General features: G+C 43.0%; 2 protein-coding genes across 2 annotated transcripts in view; one reads left to right on the top strand and one right to left on the bottom strand. All coding sequences in view use genetic code 11, as the record gives it.

The window, feature by feature from the left end:
• Positions 1-1229: 1229 nt before the first annotated feature.
• On the top strand, positions 1230-9582 carry EGR_00413 (Tight junction-associated protein; the record flags this gene model as incomplete). The annotated part of the gene is made up of 7 exons (XM_024489662.1): positions 1230-1255; positions 1773-1931; positions 2225-2291; positions 2725-2832; positions 2970-3065; positions 6757-6949; positions 9473-9582. 7 exons carry the CDS (start codon positions 1230-1232, stop codon positions 9580-9582), a joined length of 759 nt encoding a protein of 252 aa, XP_024355659.1.
• Positions 9583-10675: 1093 nt separating this feature from the next.
• Positions 10676-14246, bottom strand: part of EGR_00412 (Calpain-A) — a gene marked incomplete at both ends in the record, with an annotated part of 17666 nt that continues 14095 nt past the window's right edge. Inside the window, 6 exons of the mRNA XM_024489661.1 lie at positions 10676-10702; positions 10777-10931; positions 11012-11090; positions 11167-11235; positions 11397-11455; positions 12302-12484. Of these exons, the coding sequence (XP_024355658.1) occupies positions 10676-10702; positions 10777-10931; positions 11012-11090; positions 11167-11235; positions 11397-11455; positions 12302-12484 (572 nt within the window). The remainder of the gene's footprint in view (positions 10703-10776; positions 10932-11011; positions 11091-11166; positions 11236-11396; positions 11456-12301; positions 12485-14246) is intronic.

Here is a 14246-nt window from a genome sequence, read left to right as displayed (position 1 = left end):
ATTTGAGATCTTTGTGGTCGGCGAGTTGGTTAGCGGAAGCCGAAATAGAGAGAGCTGAGACCATCGTTGAATGCATGGAATGGGCTAATTTGTTGAGGGGATGCGATTTAATCAAGGGTTGCACCCGATGGGACATTTTCTAAATGAGGAAAAGTGCATTCTTGTCATTAGTTATACTTCATTCATCTGAGAATAACAATGTTGGACGGCTATTCCAGGATAGCGCATCCCACACCACAAATTTTTAACCGACAACCAAGTAGTTATTCGTACCGTCGCATGGTGGATGTAATCAGCTCATCTGTGCGCAGTGATTTGATATTTCGTTGAACTGCATCTCCAACCGCGCGGGCTAGTCCGTTGCTGTAGCTGGTATATCTGCTTGAAGGCACGGCTTCCTGGCCTACTAGCCCTTCACCACACCGTTAACGAACTTTCCACCGTACTCTTATAGCAAATTATGATTTTAAAGAAGATATAGAATGCTACATATTGATGTAGCCAAGCGAACGAAGTCCATTATGTGCGAAATCACAAAAGCGCAACCTCGGGTGGCTAGATTCTCTCCGAGAGGTTGATTACAGTTAGTGATTACCTTGTAGCACGAATGCTGGGCCTTTTCGCTTCACCAAGTAAGGAGGGAGGAGTGGCATATTAAAAGCACTTAAATAGGGGTAATTCCGAGCTCTTACGTGGCTCACTTGCATTAAGAAATATCATGTTTGATAACACATGGAGTACTGTTCCCGTAAATGCATTTGGAAAACGAGCATTACAGCGAAGAGAACAGCCCTCTCTGCACGCAGAGGATTAGTCACGCAAAACAATGTGAATGCGAGAATTATTAGTTTCACATCAAATAACTCCCAAAAAGTCATTCAAATGCATTCATTCAAGTATTTAATTACCCAGAATTAAGCACCCAGTTATTAATGACCAGCCTCGTTTTCAATTAGGTTATCCGAAAAGAAATTCAAAGTGGCTATTTAAAATCTATATTGATTCATTATGGAGAGGCATCTAAGTCACTTTATTAAGTTTCATAATACGGGAAAAACAGGTTTTTTCTACACTTTGGACAGTTACTTTAAGTTTCCTGCACCCAATAATTCAAATCAGAAAGGGATTTTTGAATTCCTCGATAGGTTTTATTGGACCTCGTAATACGGGGTGATTTTCAATTTAGCCAATTGTGACTTGGTGTATGGTGGGTTAATGTGGGTTTGGCAATGCCCGGCCATGATACGTGCTTGAGGTGAGCGTAGTAATGTTATAGTTGGCAAGACATTAAGTTCAAGTTTAAAGGGCGCTACTAACATTCATCCCTATTGACCTCTTTGGTCGTGGTGTCTAATTTCCTTTCATTTACAATTAAGACAGGATTGGGTATCTTATTTCGAAGCACTTTGGGAAGTTATTGCCCTTTTTGGTTTGGTTTTTTTGGGTTTACTTTTTATTTTGGCATTAATAGAACGTCAGACTTATCGTGGTGCAACTGTAAGCCTGGATTAAAGTGCCTAACCACTTTTAATCAGCGTGGTTAATTTGTTTTTGTTTTGCTTGAACTAGGTGGCGTATCCCCCTAAAATGCAAATTAAAAGACTTAAAGTACTCTTTTCGGAAAGTTAGCTAGATTTTCAGCTTTATTTGACTGAACTCGGACTTCATGTTTGTTGGTCTTGGATGTTTTTCACATCGAAGTTTTAAATGTATTGTAGATGCGCACTGCGCCTATTAGCAGGAACTTAATTTAAATTTATTTTTTTTGCTAGTTTTGACTCTAACGCTGACAATTTTAAGTGCAAGTTGCGACTGACCAAGTCCGAAAACTCTCGGTTAAAAGCTGAACTCGCTTCTATTGCCAAAACCCATCAGGAGGATTTGGCTAGAGAGAAAAATGAGACGGACATGATTCGGGACAAATATGAGAGGTAAAGTGGCAGACCAATGTGATAACACTTTCACCAATTCCTTTGTTTTGGATAGTAGGATTTTCGGAGCGAAATTAGTATTACACTAGGTATGAATTTGTAGGTAAATGTGTGCAAAATCAGATTTGGGCAGTATGATACAAACACCAGTGACTTCATTATTCTCTTCACAATGAATCATAGAATGGAACAGGAGCAAATGGGGCTGTCTTTGTTCTGTACTTGAAACTGTCCAACATTATACACTTGATCGTATTAAGTGAAGGGTAATTGTGATTTTTATTTGTATGCAGACTCCTTGAATCTCATAATCAATTGCTGAAACTAAACTCTGAACTGGAGGAAAGATTGCTGGTAGCGGTATGCCACTTTCTAATTTAGAATTAGTTATCGCGCTAGCTGTTTTAACTTCAAAGTTTTATAACCCGTCCTACCTTTGGAGTGTTACTTTTCCTTTTTTGTAATGACTGCTGCGTTAAGTTCTTCACTGTGTTCACTTTGCAGACGTCGTTGTTAGATTATGGGTTTGTCCCGCTTCCTTCATGCTCCTCAAAGGAAAAGCACATTTCTTATCTTCTTTTGATCTTGATATTATTCCTATGAGTTGCAATGTACTATAATGTAATGTCATATATGTGATGCTGTACCTACATTGGCTAATCATATGCCACGTAGCTGCAGCTTGGCGGTCTATCCAACTCACAGCACTTTGTCAAAGTAACATGACATCTCATTTACCTCTTTGATATATTCCTCTGAAAGGAATTGTTATGTATTTATTTCCTCTTTCCAGGTGGAGACCTTGCAAAAAGAAAGGGCAAAGTTAAACAGTCAGCTAAGTATCTTAGGAGAGAAACTTGCGGAATCGGAAGAGACAATAAAGCGCCTTACTACAGCCTGTGTAAGACATTTTTCGTTATTACGAATTATGCGAACAAGTCTCATTTTTTATTTGAGGTACTGTGTCGTCGATGGTACACTTGTAATGTCTTTCGCTTACTGAAGTACAGTTAGTAAGGTGTTTTGTTTCCGACACAGGATTCGTATAAAAATGACTGCAAGGTCGCCACAGAACTTCTTCACGCTGATCCTAGTCGGTTTCTTCCCATCAATTCGGATCGTCATTTCTCATTGGTAAGCCTTGTAAAAATGTGAATTTGTGGGGCAGTCGATGCACATTCCCTTTTCATTTCCATCATTAGCTATTAAACAACTCGCTTTGCCTGATTTGGCTGCAACGGAGACGGCGCACCAAGTAATGATTCGTGTAAATAAGTAATTTGCATAGATGAGGAACTGCTGTGGTGTTTAAAAGCTTGTGTGCGTGTGCATACGTGGACGTGGTATGGGAGGGAGGGTCGACCAACTTATTTGTTAACTTCTGAGACCATCCTCGATGAGGCCTTCCAGAAAATTGCAAATATCAACAAAAGCGTTTGATAGGGCTATTTTATTTGCGTGAATACAAGGGCATTTTGCAATGAAAAAAGACGGGTACTGTTTTCCAACGAGGAATCGGAGAAGCTTGCGTGACTAAACGCACGCATTGTGTAGAACATTTCATGATATAGATCGTAGTCGAAGAGAAAATATAGCATTGTTTAAAATACCTGCGTTTTATCCATAAGTAATGCCGATCTTGTTCTCCTTTTTTACAATCCACGTACATTGAAGGCGGTAACCTTTACGAATTTCCTTTGCTGTGTAAAATACGCTAAAACTCATTGTTTTATGGGTTGCTATTTCACCTTGCTGGCACATTCGATGGCAGCGCCATGTGCGTTTAACCTGCATTCTTCATTAGTTTAGTATTTTTACCGTCGCAGGCTGGTCGAGTGTAAAAGAACCGTATAGATGTAGGATTTCGGGATCTGACGGTAGTTGATTTTCGGTTTTTGGGGAGTAGTTAAAACAGTCAGTTCCGTAGTGCAGGCGTTGGTATCATCTTCAAACAGCAAAACATTTGGGCTGCGCGGTGGCGATTCCCCTCTGAGACTTGGGTGGCTAGCGTGTCAAATGGCCAATTAATTTGGCTGTCCATGTGATTTGGGTATGTCCGATTACAGATGTAGTATTAATACCTCCCTTCTTCCTTGCGTGCTTTCTATAGCTGCTGTGCTGAATGCTCCAAATGGCTGTCGGTTACTAGTCTCCCTGTTACCTTCATAGGCCGTGGTGTTAGTGCGCCTTCATATACCTTCAATTATCTCGTTTCCATATGTTGATGAGTGGTTTGCTGCTCTTTATTCGTCGTTTTTAACTTTCTTAAATTTCCAGAATTCAAGGGACAAATTTGCTTTCAGCTCTCCCAGACTATGGCCACCCTTTCATACAGGTCATGCCAAGTAGCTCATTTATTAACTGGGTTGTTAGTTTGAACTGCGAATGTCCCTTACCGTGTTGTTATTCATTTGGGCATTGTGGACTCTTCAAAGCTTACTAGATAGGAGCCAACTCACCCTGCTTTATCCACACAACCACCATAATACCACCAATTTTATCGCTCCCAACTAAGAAATTTGTTTATTGAATCCCTATCAAGCCAAATCGTGGATTCTTAAAGAATGTTCTTCCAAATGCGTTCCTGCGTTTGTGCAGCACATTCAAGTAATTGCAGAAAGCTTCTTAAAATACTCTATTCATTGTAAGGCTCATCAATACACAACTCATAATAATTTCCTAATGAGACACGAACTTTTGCAGCATTTACCGTCTCCAGAAGCCAGGAATAAACCTAGCCCTAGGCACTTCGGTTGCCCTCTCTAACTTTTACTTCCAACCGTCAATTCTACTTCGCACATCATTACGAGATTGTCAAATGCTAATACCAAGGAAAGATTAATGTCAACAGTTGAAGAAACACGGAGCTGGCATGGGGGGAAGGGATAAAGCAGTATAGCAATCCCGTTCTAAATGGGGTGCAAGTAGTCTCACGGGGAACTTTTTTGTGGCAGCATGGAGTACGAGCTCTTGTGTTATCTTGGAAGCAAAGAATAGGGCTCCTTGCTCATTGATTTACTAGTCCTGGATATTTCTGACTTTCAAGTTGTATCCCACCATGTCGGATCGAGTAGACCGACCGCGAGTGTACTTGTTTGGTCTTCAAGAATTGACGAATTCCTAGGGAGCAATCGCGTCTGATGCCTACAACACACGCAGCATGCACAGTCTTCTGTGGGTGCAGCGGTGTCTGCTTTAGGAGTGTGGGATGGGTGGGTAACTTGATGATAAAGACTGATGTGCTTGTTTGTTTGCTTATTGAGCGTTGAGCTGAAACATAGAAGCTATTTTCCACCACATGTTAGTCAGTCAAAAAACGATATAAAAACGGTGCATAAAGGAGGGAATTGAAGATAAACAAATGGACGGTTTCTGACGTTTATTGTTGTAGCAGGAGTGATTTGCTTCGCTTTTACAACTTCTCGAGTTGATGTAGGTGCCGCCGAATTGTGTCCTTACCCAAATTGAAGTTTATCGAGAGTCGTGCTTGACAAGATGAATGAGTCTTAATTTCCAAGAGTATGTGGTCTTCCTAAGCCTAATACATCTTGTAGTGATTTTGCATAAAAATCAGGTTTTCGAAACCAATTCCAAATGGTGTTTCCGCCATGGCACCTCGAAAAGCTCTGCGGCCTATTTGATGGGAAACTAGTTTCTGCGGCTTTGAAAGCGAGTCTAACTTGGTTCGTAAAGCAGATAACCTTGAATCAGATCGGGTTCAATCGCCATTTGGTGAAATTAGGGTGGGTTTAAAATGAGAGGAAGGTAGTAGAGAGTGCCGTGCCAATAGGATGTTTTATAATGTGCACATACGCGCTTATTTCAAAGTCCTTACAAATAGCAACCAGTCATGGCGGTGAGCTGCATCGAAAACGGCACATTTTTGTCCTCTGACGTCGTGATTTGCACGGAGTATTCCTTTGCCAGTTCGTTTGCCCATCTATTGCTAAATGGCAATTCTGGGTGTCTGTTAGCCCTGTATTTGCTCCATATTGTAAATATTTTTTCCCTATTTCATAGCCAAAACATATGAGAAATGGTTTGAGGGGACGGATATTTTTTGTCTTATAATTCAGGAAGGCATGTGTAGCGCCCCGAGTGTTCTCTGAAGATGAAAGAAGACATCATATTCGAACAGAATATGTATCGCTGATGGACAGAAGGGCTGGAGGGATCACTACCATGGCCTGGATGTCATGCCTCTCAGGGGACGCACAAAGGCAGAGCCTTCAGTGTCTGCGTAGCTGAAAGGAAGTGTTAAATAAGTAATCATGATGTTTCCAAGGCCTTACGTTTCTCGAATTAGTACAATGTTCATCAACATTCAACAAAAGTGTGCCTATCGAACTTCTTGTTTGCGCCAAAATTTTTCTTTTGGGCGAGGAACCTTCGATTCGGTGTTTCGAATCATCGCGATCATCGATGCATCAATTTAGGAAAACGAATTAAAGTGAAGTATTTCACTAATTAAAACGACTAGTGGCTGACACTTTTTTAGTCACAGTGTTTACTTGACCTCCGTTACTGTTGGCTGTTGTGGATTTTCGAGGCACCAGTTTATTTGAGTGATGTATCATCCCTATGATTTATTTAGATGCAGCTCCCTTGTCCTTCCTGAAGATGTTGTAAAATTTGGGATTTTGGACAGCACAGCGCTATAAGGGGTTGGTGGTCTACTAGGGGAAAATGAACTAACAAGACTGTAATGCCATCAGGATGGTGACCTAGACCCCAGAGACCGAAAGGCCTGGTGTAGTTGACTAGGCGACTTGAAGCAATGTGGATCTGTTGCGTAGACGTTTTTCCATTTACTCAACTCTTTCAGCCCTCCAAGCACCGTGACAAATCGTCCACGTCTTCGGAGGAGGCTTTGCTTGCGGCGCCAACACACTATCTTCTCCCCACCACCTTCCCACCTATCGCCCTCTACTCCACGGGGCAGCCAGTCTTTCCGCAGCCTCCTGCTGATACTCCACCGTCCCACTCGACCGACTCTAAGCCTTCGCCACCCTCTGAAAGTCTTATTCTTGAGATATAACTCTGAATTGCTCATCTGTTATTATTTTAAGTGCCTTGCTTACTAGGAGTCACTGAATTTTTAACTACAAAAACAGGTGGATTAGCACTCTTTAGTCTCTTGTACTGTTTTTGGTCTAGAGACTTTTATATGTAAATGAAACTGCTTACAAATGTGTGAAAAGCGGGTGCTGGTGGTTCAACTTAGTGTCACCCCCATTCCGAACGTGCATTAGGGCCTTCTCTCCTAAACCAGTATCTTATTCCGACAGCATTGACATTTTTACGGAGGTTTGAATTGTGCAAATCATATTTGGATTGGTGAGAGGTTTCGGACTTATGCCATATTCGGCAATTCCATCACTACCTCCTCGAGAGCTGATGCTGGTGTTGCGCCTCCAGTGCGGTGCCTCGAGCTTCCGTTTTATATCTCGGTGATGTGCTTGTCACGGGTCTCTTTTTAATCTATTGTTTGCTTTATACAACCTTGAATGTTGACGACTTCGGCGTTTGTACGAAAACTGGGTAATGTTGCCTCCGTTTGATGTCGCTCTATATGAAAAATGTTGTGAGGACCTTGTTTTCGAACCACAATCTTTTATGATCCCGATTGTTATTTTTTCGTAACATCGTAAACAACACAATTGACAGGTTGGTTAATGAAAGGTTCCTTCATAAAAGGTTAGTCAATTATTTCAGCACACCATCGCTGGGGTAGCAAATCGGTTTTAGGTCTTGGAGGTGGCTTGTGAGCAAGAATGTGACTGTAATGGGTCCCTCGACCAATGGTGCCGATGCTATCGTCTGAAACTGCCTCCGCATGAAACAGTGTATGCAACTACAATCTTGTACTGACAACTCTTTACCCATGCCCTCGTTGAAATTAGCGGGTCTCCTTTGAAAGGTGGCGCAGATTTGTTTACTTGACCATAATTACAGTGGGTTTTAAGTTGTTTTGTCTTGAGGCTCTATTTGGCGAAGAAACACTTTTCAAGTGTACGGAAATCAGGCGCTGGCAGCTCTATCTGACATTGAACTCATGCAGGTGTATGGGATTTTTCGTCCTCTGTTGGCATTTTTACCCATTCCAACAGGTATATTGGCCAGCGAATAGTTTGTTCTTTAATATTTATCTGAAAGTTTCCTCACATTGCCCCTGTATTGTAACGTTAATTTGTTTCGAGGGTGATCACTTCTACTGGTGTTTGATTTAGGCTTTCGGAGTACGACCGACATGGATCCTTTTATTGACTGGGATTTTACTCGTGAGGTACCCTTGTCAACTTTACCCTCATACAAAAATTGTGAGAGACTCCATTTCAGACCAGCATCTTTACAATCAGCATTCATGTTACTGCGACTAGAGTTGCTGGTCTATTGTCCTTTGGACGATCTGGAAGTCGAGAAACATTCACTGCTCTTGGCACAAACCTTATTTAATGGGACCCTGTGCATTTTCCCATAGTTTGTAAAGTCGCTCGGAGTGAGTTAACACAATTAACACACAAATCACCTTTCATGCGAAGTTTTCTCCACTGGAAGTCAGTTGATCGCTGCATTAGCGTACACAAACATCGCAGGTCACGTAATCGGTGGAGGGCAGCCAGGTGGTGCACATTTACTCTGTACCATCCCTCAGCATATTTTCTTTAGCACTGCTCTCCAAGCAAATGGGAAAATTAATTATTTTCCAGTGTTTTTCAAATACTCACCCATAGCAATCGTGCTAGAGGTGGACCGCGGATGCGCGTTCTGGCATCTACATGAAGTGGCCTAACGTGTTTACCACCAGTATCACGTGTGCGGGACGCGTTCCCTAAAAGCCTACGCCATCTGGCTGCACCGAACCGTGATGCAAACAAATTTGTTTAGTTTAAAGCAGCAAAATACATGAGGAACATTTGAATGATTGGGTGAATCGGAAATGGATCGGCATTGAACGAATCGGGAATGAATGTAGAGCTTTGAATAGAACTTTTTTGTGAGTTGATGTGGCCAATTTTCCTCTGAAATCATGGTAGCGTACGTGTTAATTATTAAATTTGTACTCTGTGTTTAATCAAACAAATTTGCTATGTCAACACCTGAGTTGTTTGCAATGTCGGAATTGAGAGCTATCAGTTTGCTGTTATAAAAAAGAAAAGGAAGCACTGCATCGATCACAGTGGCTCGCACTCGGCTTACTATGCTGTCAAAATGTTATCAAATGACAACAAGAAAAGTACTCTTTTACAGTATCTCCGATTAGTTATCCGGAGAAAACTATACTCTCGCAATGGGGTGTTACCTTCCCTCCTAACCGAAGAGGTACCTGGTTATTTCAATCTCTGCGTAATAGTTTTACGGCTCCATGAGGTTATCCACTGCCGCCTATACAGTGCCTGCTTCAAGGTCACCACCACACTTTATTTTTGTGGGTTTTGAGGGGTAAACAAATAAAGCGCTGGTCATTTATCACCCAAAAGTAGATTGTCACTCAAAGTGATTGCAGTTAAGACCCCAAACCTGAGCATGTGATATTGTAGAATCTCTTGCCAACAGAAAAGTCATACATTTCGGGTCTCTGTGCGCTGAGCCTGTCAGTACAGCACTTCGCACGGCCCAGTACTCCACCTACTGTTCTTCCATTGATTAGCAAGTGCTCTTAGATGGTACCTAGGGATTCCTTGACTATCCTTTTCTAATGTTATCAAAGTGTAAATTTCAGGACAGAGATTCACATTGTGAGTAAACCTATGACAACTCCAATCTAGCACACATTACGACTCAGAGAATGGGTCTAATTAATGTGCATATTAGCTATAACAACCACTTGAAGCCTACATCGAAACACCGATAACCTCCTTTGTTAATGGGGTAGGTGCTAGGTATCCCTTTCGGTAAGGTTAATCTACAAACTCACACTGGCAACAGCGATTTTGGATAGCAGTCGCCTAACGCCAGATCGCTCTCCTCTCAATGGCGCACACGATAATATCCCACTCATATGAGGCTTTCCGTTCTAAAAGCACAACCAGAATACAAGTTGGGCACACTCCTTGTGGAGTCATATTTATAAAGACTAAGCAAACGTTTGTGTAGCAGAAAAACGACACAATAGGAGCAGCTGAACTCCCATGAATCAGTCGCCAATCGCTGCCAGGGTACACACAGCCCGATTTCACTGGGACCGTATCCTAAGATGGAGAATACGCCAATCCTAACCATTGACTCATAGCCCCGGCTCATCGCTGTACCCAGCTAATTTCAAAACGTTGTGTTGTGGTTTAATCTATTCGCAAAGCAGACAGGAGAGCAAGCCAGCATGCATCAGCAGTGATTCTCGGTTTTAGCGAAGGTAAACACAATAACACCAGTAGAAATTGGGGGAGCGGGACTGTAAGGAAAAGAAAAAGAGAGAGAGAGAGGGATGAAACAACCCATGAAGATGTAGAAGCAGACTTGGGGAAAATGTGATTATAAAATTGGACGTGGTTTTGTTGCAAATCCTCGATGTATGCATTTTTTGGCAAAAAAGAAAACTAAACATTGTTGAGTAAGCATAATATTTTAGGTTTCAATGGAGTGAATATCGGCTAGATGGAGAAATTAGAGAGAAGGGGAAGGTCAATTCGACAGAAGGAAATGTGTGGTTTCCGTGATTTCTAGCAGGGGAACTTGGATCTCGAGAAATTGCGTGGACAAAAATCGCTTCTTTTCTTCCTTTTGTCTCCCACGTAAGGAAAACCTCACAGGTAGAGCAGGATGTTGAGAAGCTGAAAAGGTAGAAAAAGTGACAGTTACGGAATCCGAATTCAGACAAAGCCAATCAAGTCGATCAGAAAGTTACCTGGGCACCTCCAAAGGAGTCGCCGGTCCGCATGGTCTCGAATGCTGTTCTCAGGCGCGCGCAGCAGATGACGTAGTCGTTGAATCGTAGAATTCGGTCCCGATTCGAGAATCTCAGCACAACACTTGTAAGGGTTGCATTATCAATGTGATAACCTACAAAAGAGGACTCATTAGCTCAGCCATTCCATGAGCGTTGCCGCTTTATTCGTTTAGAGACCAGTGAAATCACCTACCTGCACAGTTGAGCGCATTTCGAAGTTCAAAGGTGCTCATAGTTCCACTGTTATCAGCATCGAACTTCTTGAAGACAGCCTGAGATACAAAAAAAAACAGCTTAAACACAAGTGTAACAAGGAGGTGGGGAAAGGAATAAATGGTCAAGACTAACCTTCCAGAAGCGCAAAATTTCCCAGAGGATTTTGAATTCTTCAAAGTCCAAGCTGCCTGAACGATCGACCTATGGTAAAAACAAAAGCCCTTTTGTCATTGAACGCCCAACTGTGGAGGAGAATAAAACCAGAGGCAATGGATGCATAAACACATTGTAGAGGTACCGACACCCCTAACCCCAAGTATTAAATGTTCATTTTCTATGGAAAGCGAGCAGTGGCAACTTACATCCAACATGGAGATAAGAGAACGGCAAGCCTCAATACTAAAACCGTCAAAAGTAAAGTCTGTAAGGGAGAAAAAACAGAGAAATCATTTCAGATGCGGTTTAGTAATCGCTACAATTGCAACACGCGCACACAAACCGTTGGAGGCGGTGTTAAGGTAACAAGGGTTATGATCCACAATGATCTATCCATCGCCGTGTGTTCACCCGTTAGGGGTTATTTTCCACACCTCTTTTCACATACAGAAGATAGAATGCAGGCACATTCCTTTGATGCAAAGGCAGTAAGTGGAGGTTATGTAGATGAGATAGCGGAGGTTTCTTTCCCAGCACCAACAACAAGTAATGCAGCCTGATGATTAGATTCATGCGAGAGATGGGCGTGTGTGTGAGAGAGGGGGAAATAAAGGCATGCTATACAACGCGAGGTTATTAACTGCTTCATGCAGAAGGTTAAACACAACACCGACAGGTCAACATGGAAGAGAAGATCCTACATCTGCCCCTGAATGGATTCACTTTAGTGATGAAATGAGCCCAGATACAAACTTCTGAAGAAATGAAACTGTTGCAGCTCACTCCATTGAGCAACATTAGTGGTAAGGAAAACCCGTTACTACTCCGAACTCCAGGCTATGTGACAAACTTATCTGACGCTGCTCAACAGAGTGGGAAGGGAGGGAGGAGACGGTAATTAGTTAAGACATAAAAGATCTAGCTTCTTCAAATACCATCATCGGTATTTGAAGAGACTAAAACGCAAGCAAGCAAACGCAAGCACACACCTATCGGCGGCTGTGAAATCAAGAGGTTAGGGAAAAAGTAGGAAACACAGCAAAGGTGGCGACTACGGACTAGAGGCAGACAGAGGGGGTAAGGGGCGACAGAGAGCAAAGCTAAATCGCACCATGATCACCGGCTTCGAGGCCAGCCTTGGCGCCAGAAGAGCCGTTCTCCGCACTGTTCTTCTCGGACTTTTGCCCAAGGCCACAACACAGCAAACTGAAGCCCCTGGAGGTCGCCCGAACTGTAACTGGGACTGGTGCTGGGGCCGGTGCCTTGGTGCTGTCTTCTCGACCTTCGTTGAGCTCTGAGGAGGGAAATTATTAAGGCTGTCAAGACTTTGGTGCTCCACACATCTACCCAGGTGCGCACGCACGCTGGACGGCTGCCAAAGCGCTCTTTCCCTTCTTTCCTCCCTCTTTCTGCGCCCTCTCGCACAATCATTGTTATCCCCCTCCATTACCTCCTTCTCTTCATCTTATTCCCCTTACATTCATCCATTAAAATAGTTCCGAACAGGCTCACAGGACTGGACGGCTGATCAGTGGATGTGCGTGTTGGGAAAATCACCAGTGGGATGCGGGGTTACAGGGGGAGAACACTGACCACAATTTTGCTATCAATGAATACGGAGTCACACATAGAGGAGGAAATAAAGGTGCTATGAAATGCAGGAAAACCGGAGTGAAAATGACAAGAAATTTCCGTAAAATAAAATGCGGTGGTGCAGCTAAAAAAACACGACTTCTAGCTAGTGTTTCCACTTCCTATTTGGTAGTCTATGCTGCTTACGTTAGTGACAAATCTATTTAAGGTTCATCTGTAATTAAGCGGTTCTGTTTGTCACTCCCTCTCAAAATAAATCAAAATTAGGAACAGGAGGGGAGCGGACAGACAGTCTTCAAAGAAACGAAGCACATCGCTTGCGGAGGAGATTCCATAGGCCCTGTACCGAAGGGATTCCGCCCAACTGCCAGACATAAAACCCATTTGCAGCTTCACACATGACGCAGTCTGAATGTTCGATCAAGCAATTAAAAAACAAAATCTAGAGGCATAAAAGTTGACATTTCTATCTGGACAGCTATAAATGGCAACTGGGGTAGTACGCATGTGCTCAAAATCCCGCACAGTGAGTTGGCGGTCAGGCGATTTCTAGAGGGAGTGAGGAAGGGGGGAGATACTACTTATAATGGCAACAGCAGAAGATGCTTCAATGCTAGCACCAGCGCACCCGCTGCACGGGGAAAAGGGCGAGCAGACGGTCAGACGGCTGGCCAAGAGAGCGTGATAGAACGGCCGCATTGGCTCTCATGCCCCTGGCTTAATCATTAACGTGACAGTCAGCCAATCACAGGGCATTCGACCTGGCAATAACTAAGCTACCCTAGAGACAATTGAAGTTTGCAATCTCTACAGTATTCACTGCTACTGTCGCCACAGAAATGCGAATTTGGCAAGAGGGCGATGTGTTACTGCCATCACTGATACCTTGCACATGGCGTCAATCCTTTCTCTTCGTGTGTGCTTGTGACGAGTTAACGAGGAGCTTCGGTTAGAGGAGAGGGCCTTTCGGAGATGATGGGGACCTCTAAAATAAGTCACCCAGACAACATGGGGATCAGTATCTTGAAATCGTAAACACAGATTAATTTCCTGGATACCCAACCGAAAACCTTACAAAAGGACAGCTAGTGATCAAAGGCAATGTTTGCATAAAAAACCATACCGACACAGGCGAATACCACCTTTTCGGGGTGGTGCCTTGGCCTTAAAATGGCGGTTCAATGTGATGAAACACGTTGAGTCAGGGCCTTTCAAGAATGAACCGACTCTCTTGCGCACTTTTGCTGGGTCATAGAGGGCGGAAAAACTACTACCTTTTGTGTGTTCTTTTTCTTCTACCAATGGCTAGTGAGACCGTAACTCTCTTCGTTAGTATGCGCAGTTTGCATGCCACGTGTACATGCATGGTCGGAGATAAGCTGTTTCAATGAACCCAATGCATGATTGTGCGCCAAATGGGCCTAGGTAACGTGTGTGAAGGCCTACCTAAACCTTTTTAAAGT

Source organism: Echinococcus granulosus, assembly GCF_000524195.1.
Source record: "Echinococcus granulosus chromosome Unknown EG_S00002, whole genome shotgun sequence".
Lineage (NCBI taxonomy): Eukaryota > Metazoa > Platyhelminthes > Cestoda > Cyclophyllidea > Taeniidae > Echinococcus > Echinococcus granulosus.
This window is presented reverse-complemented; position numbering and strand designations above follow the sequence as displayed.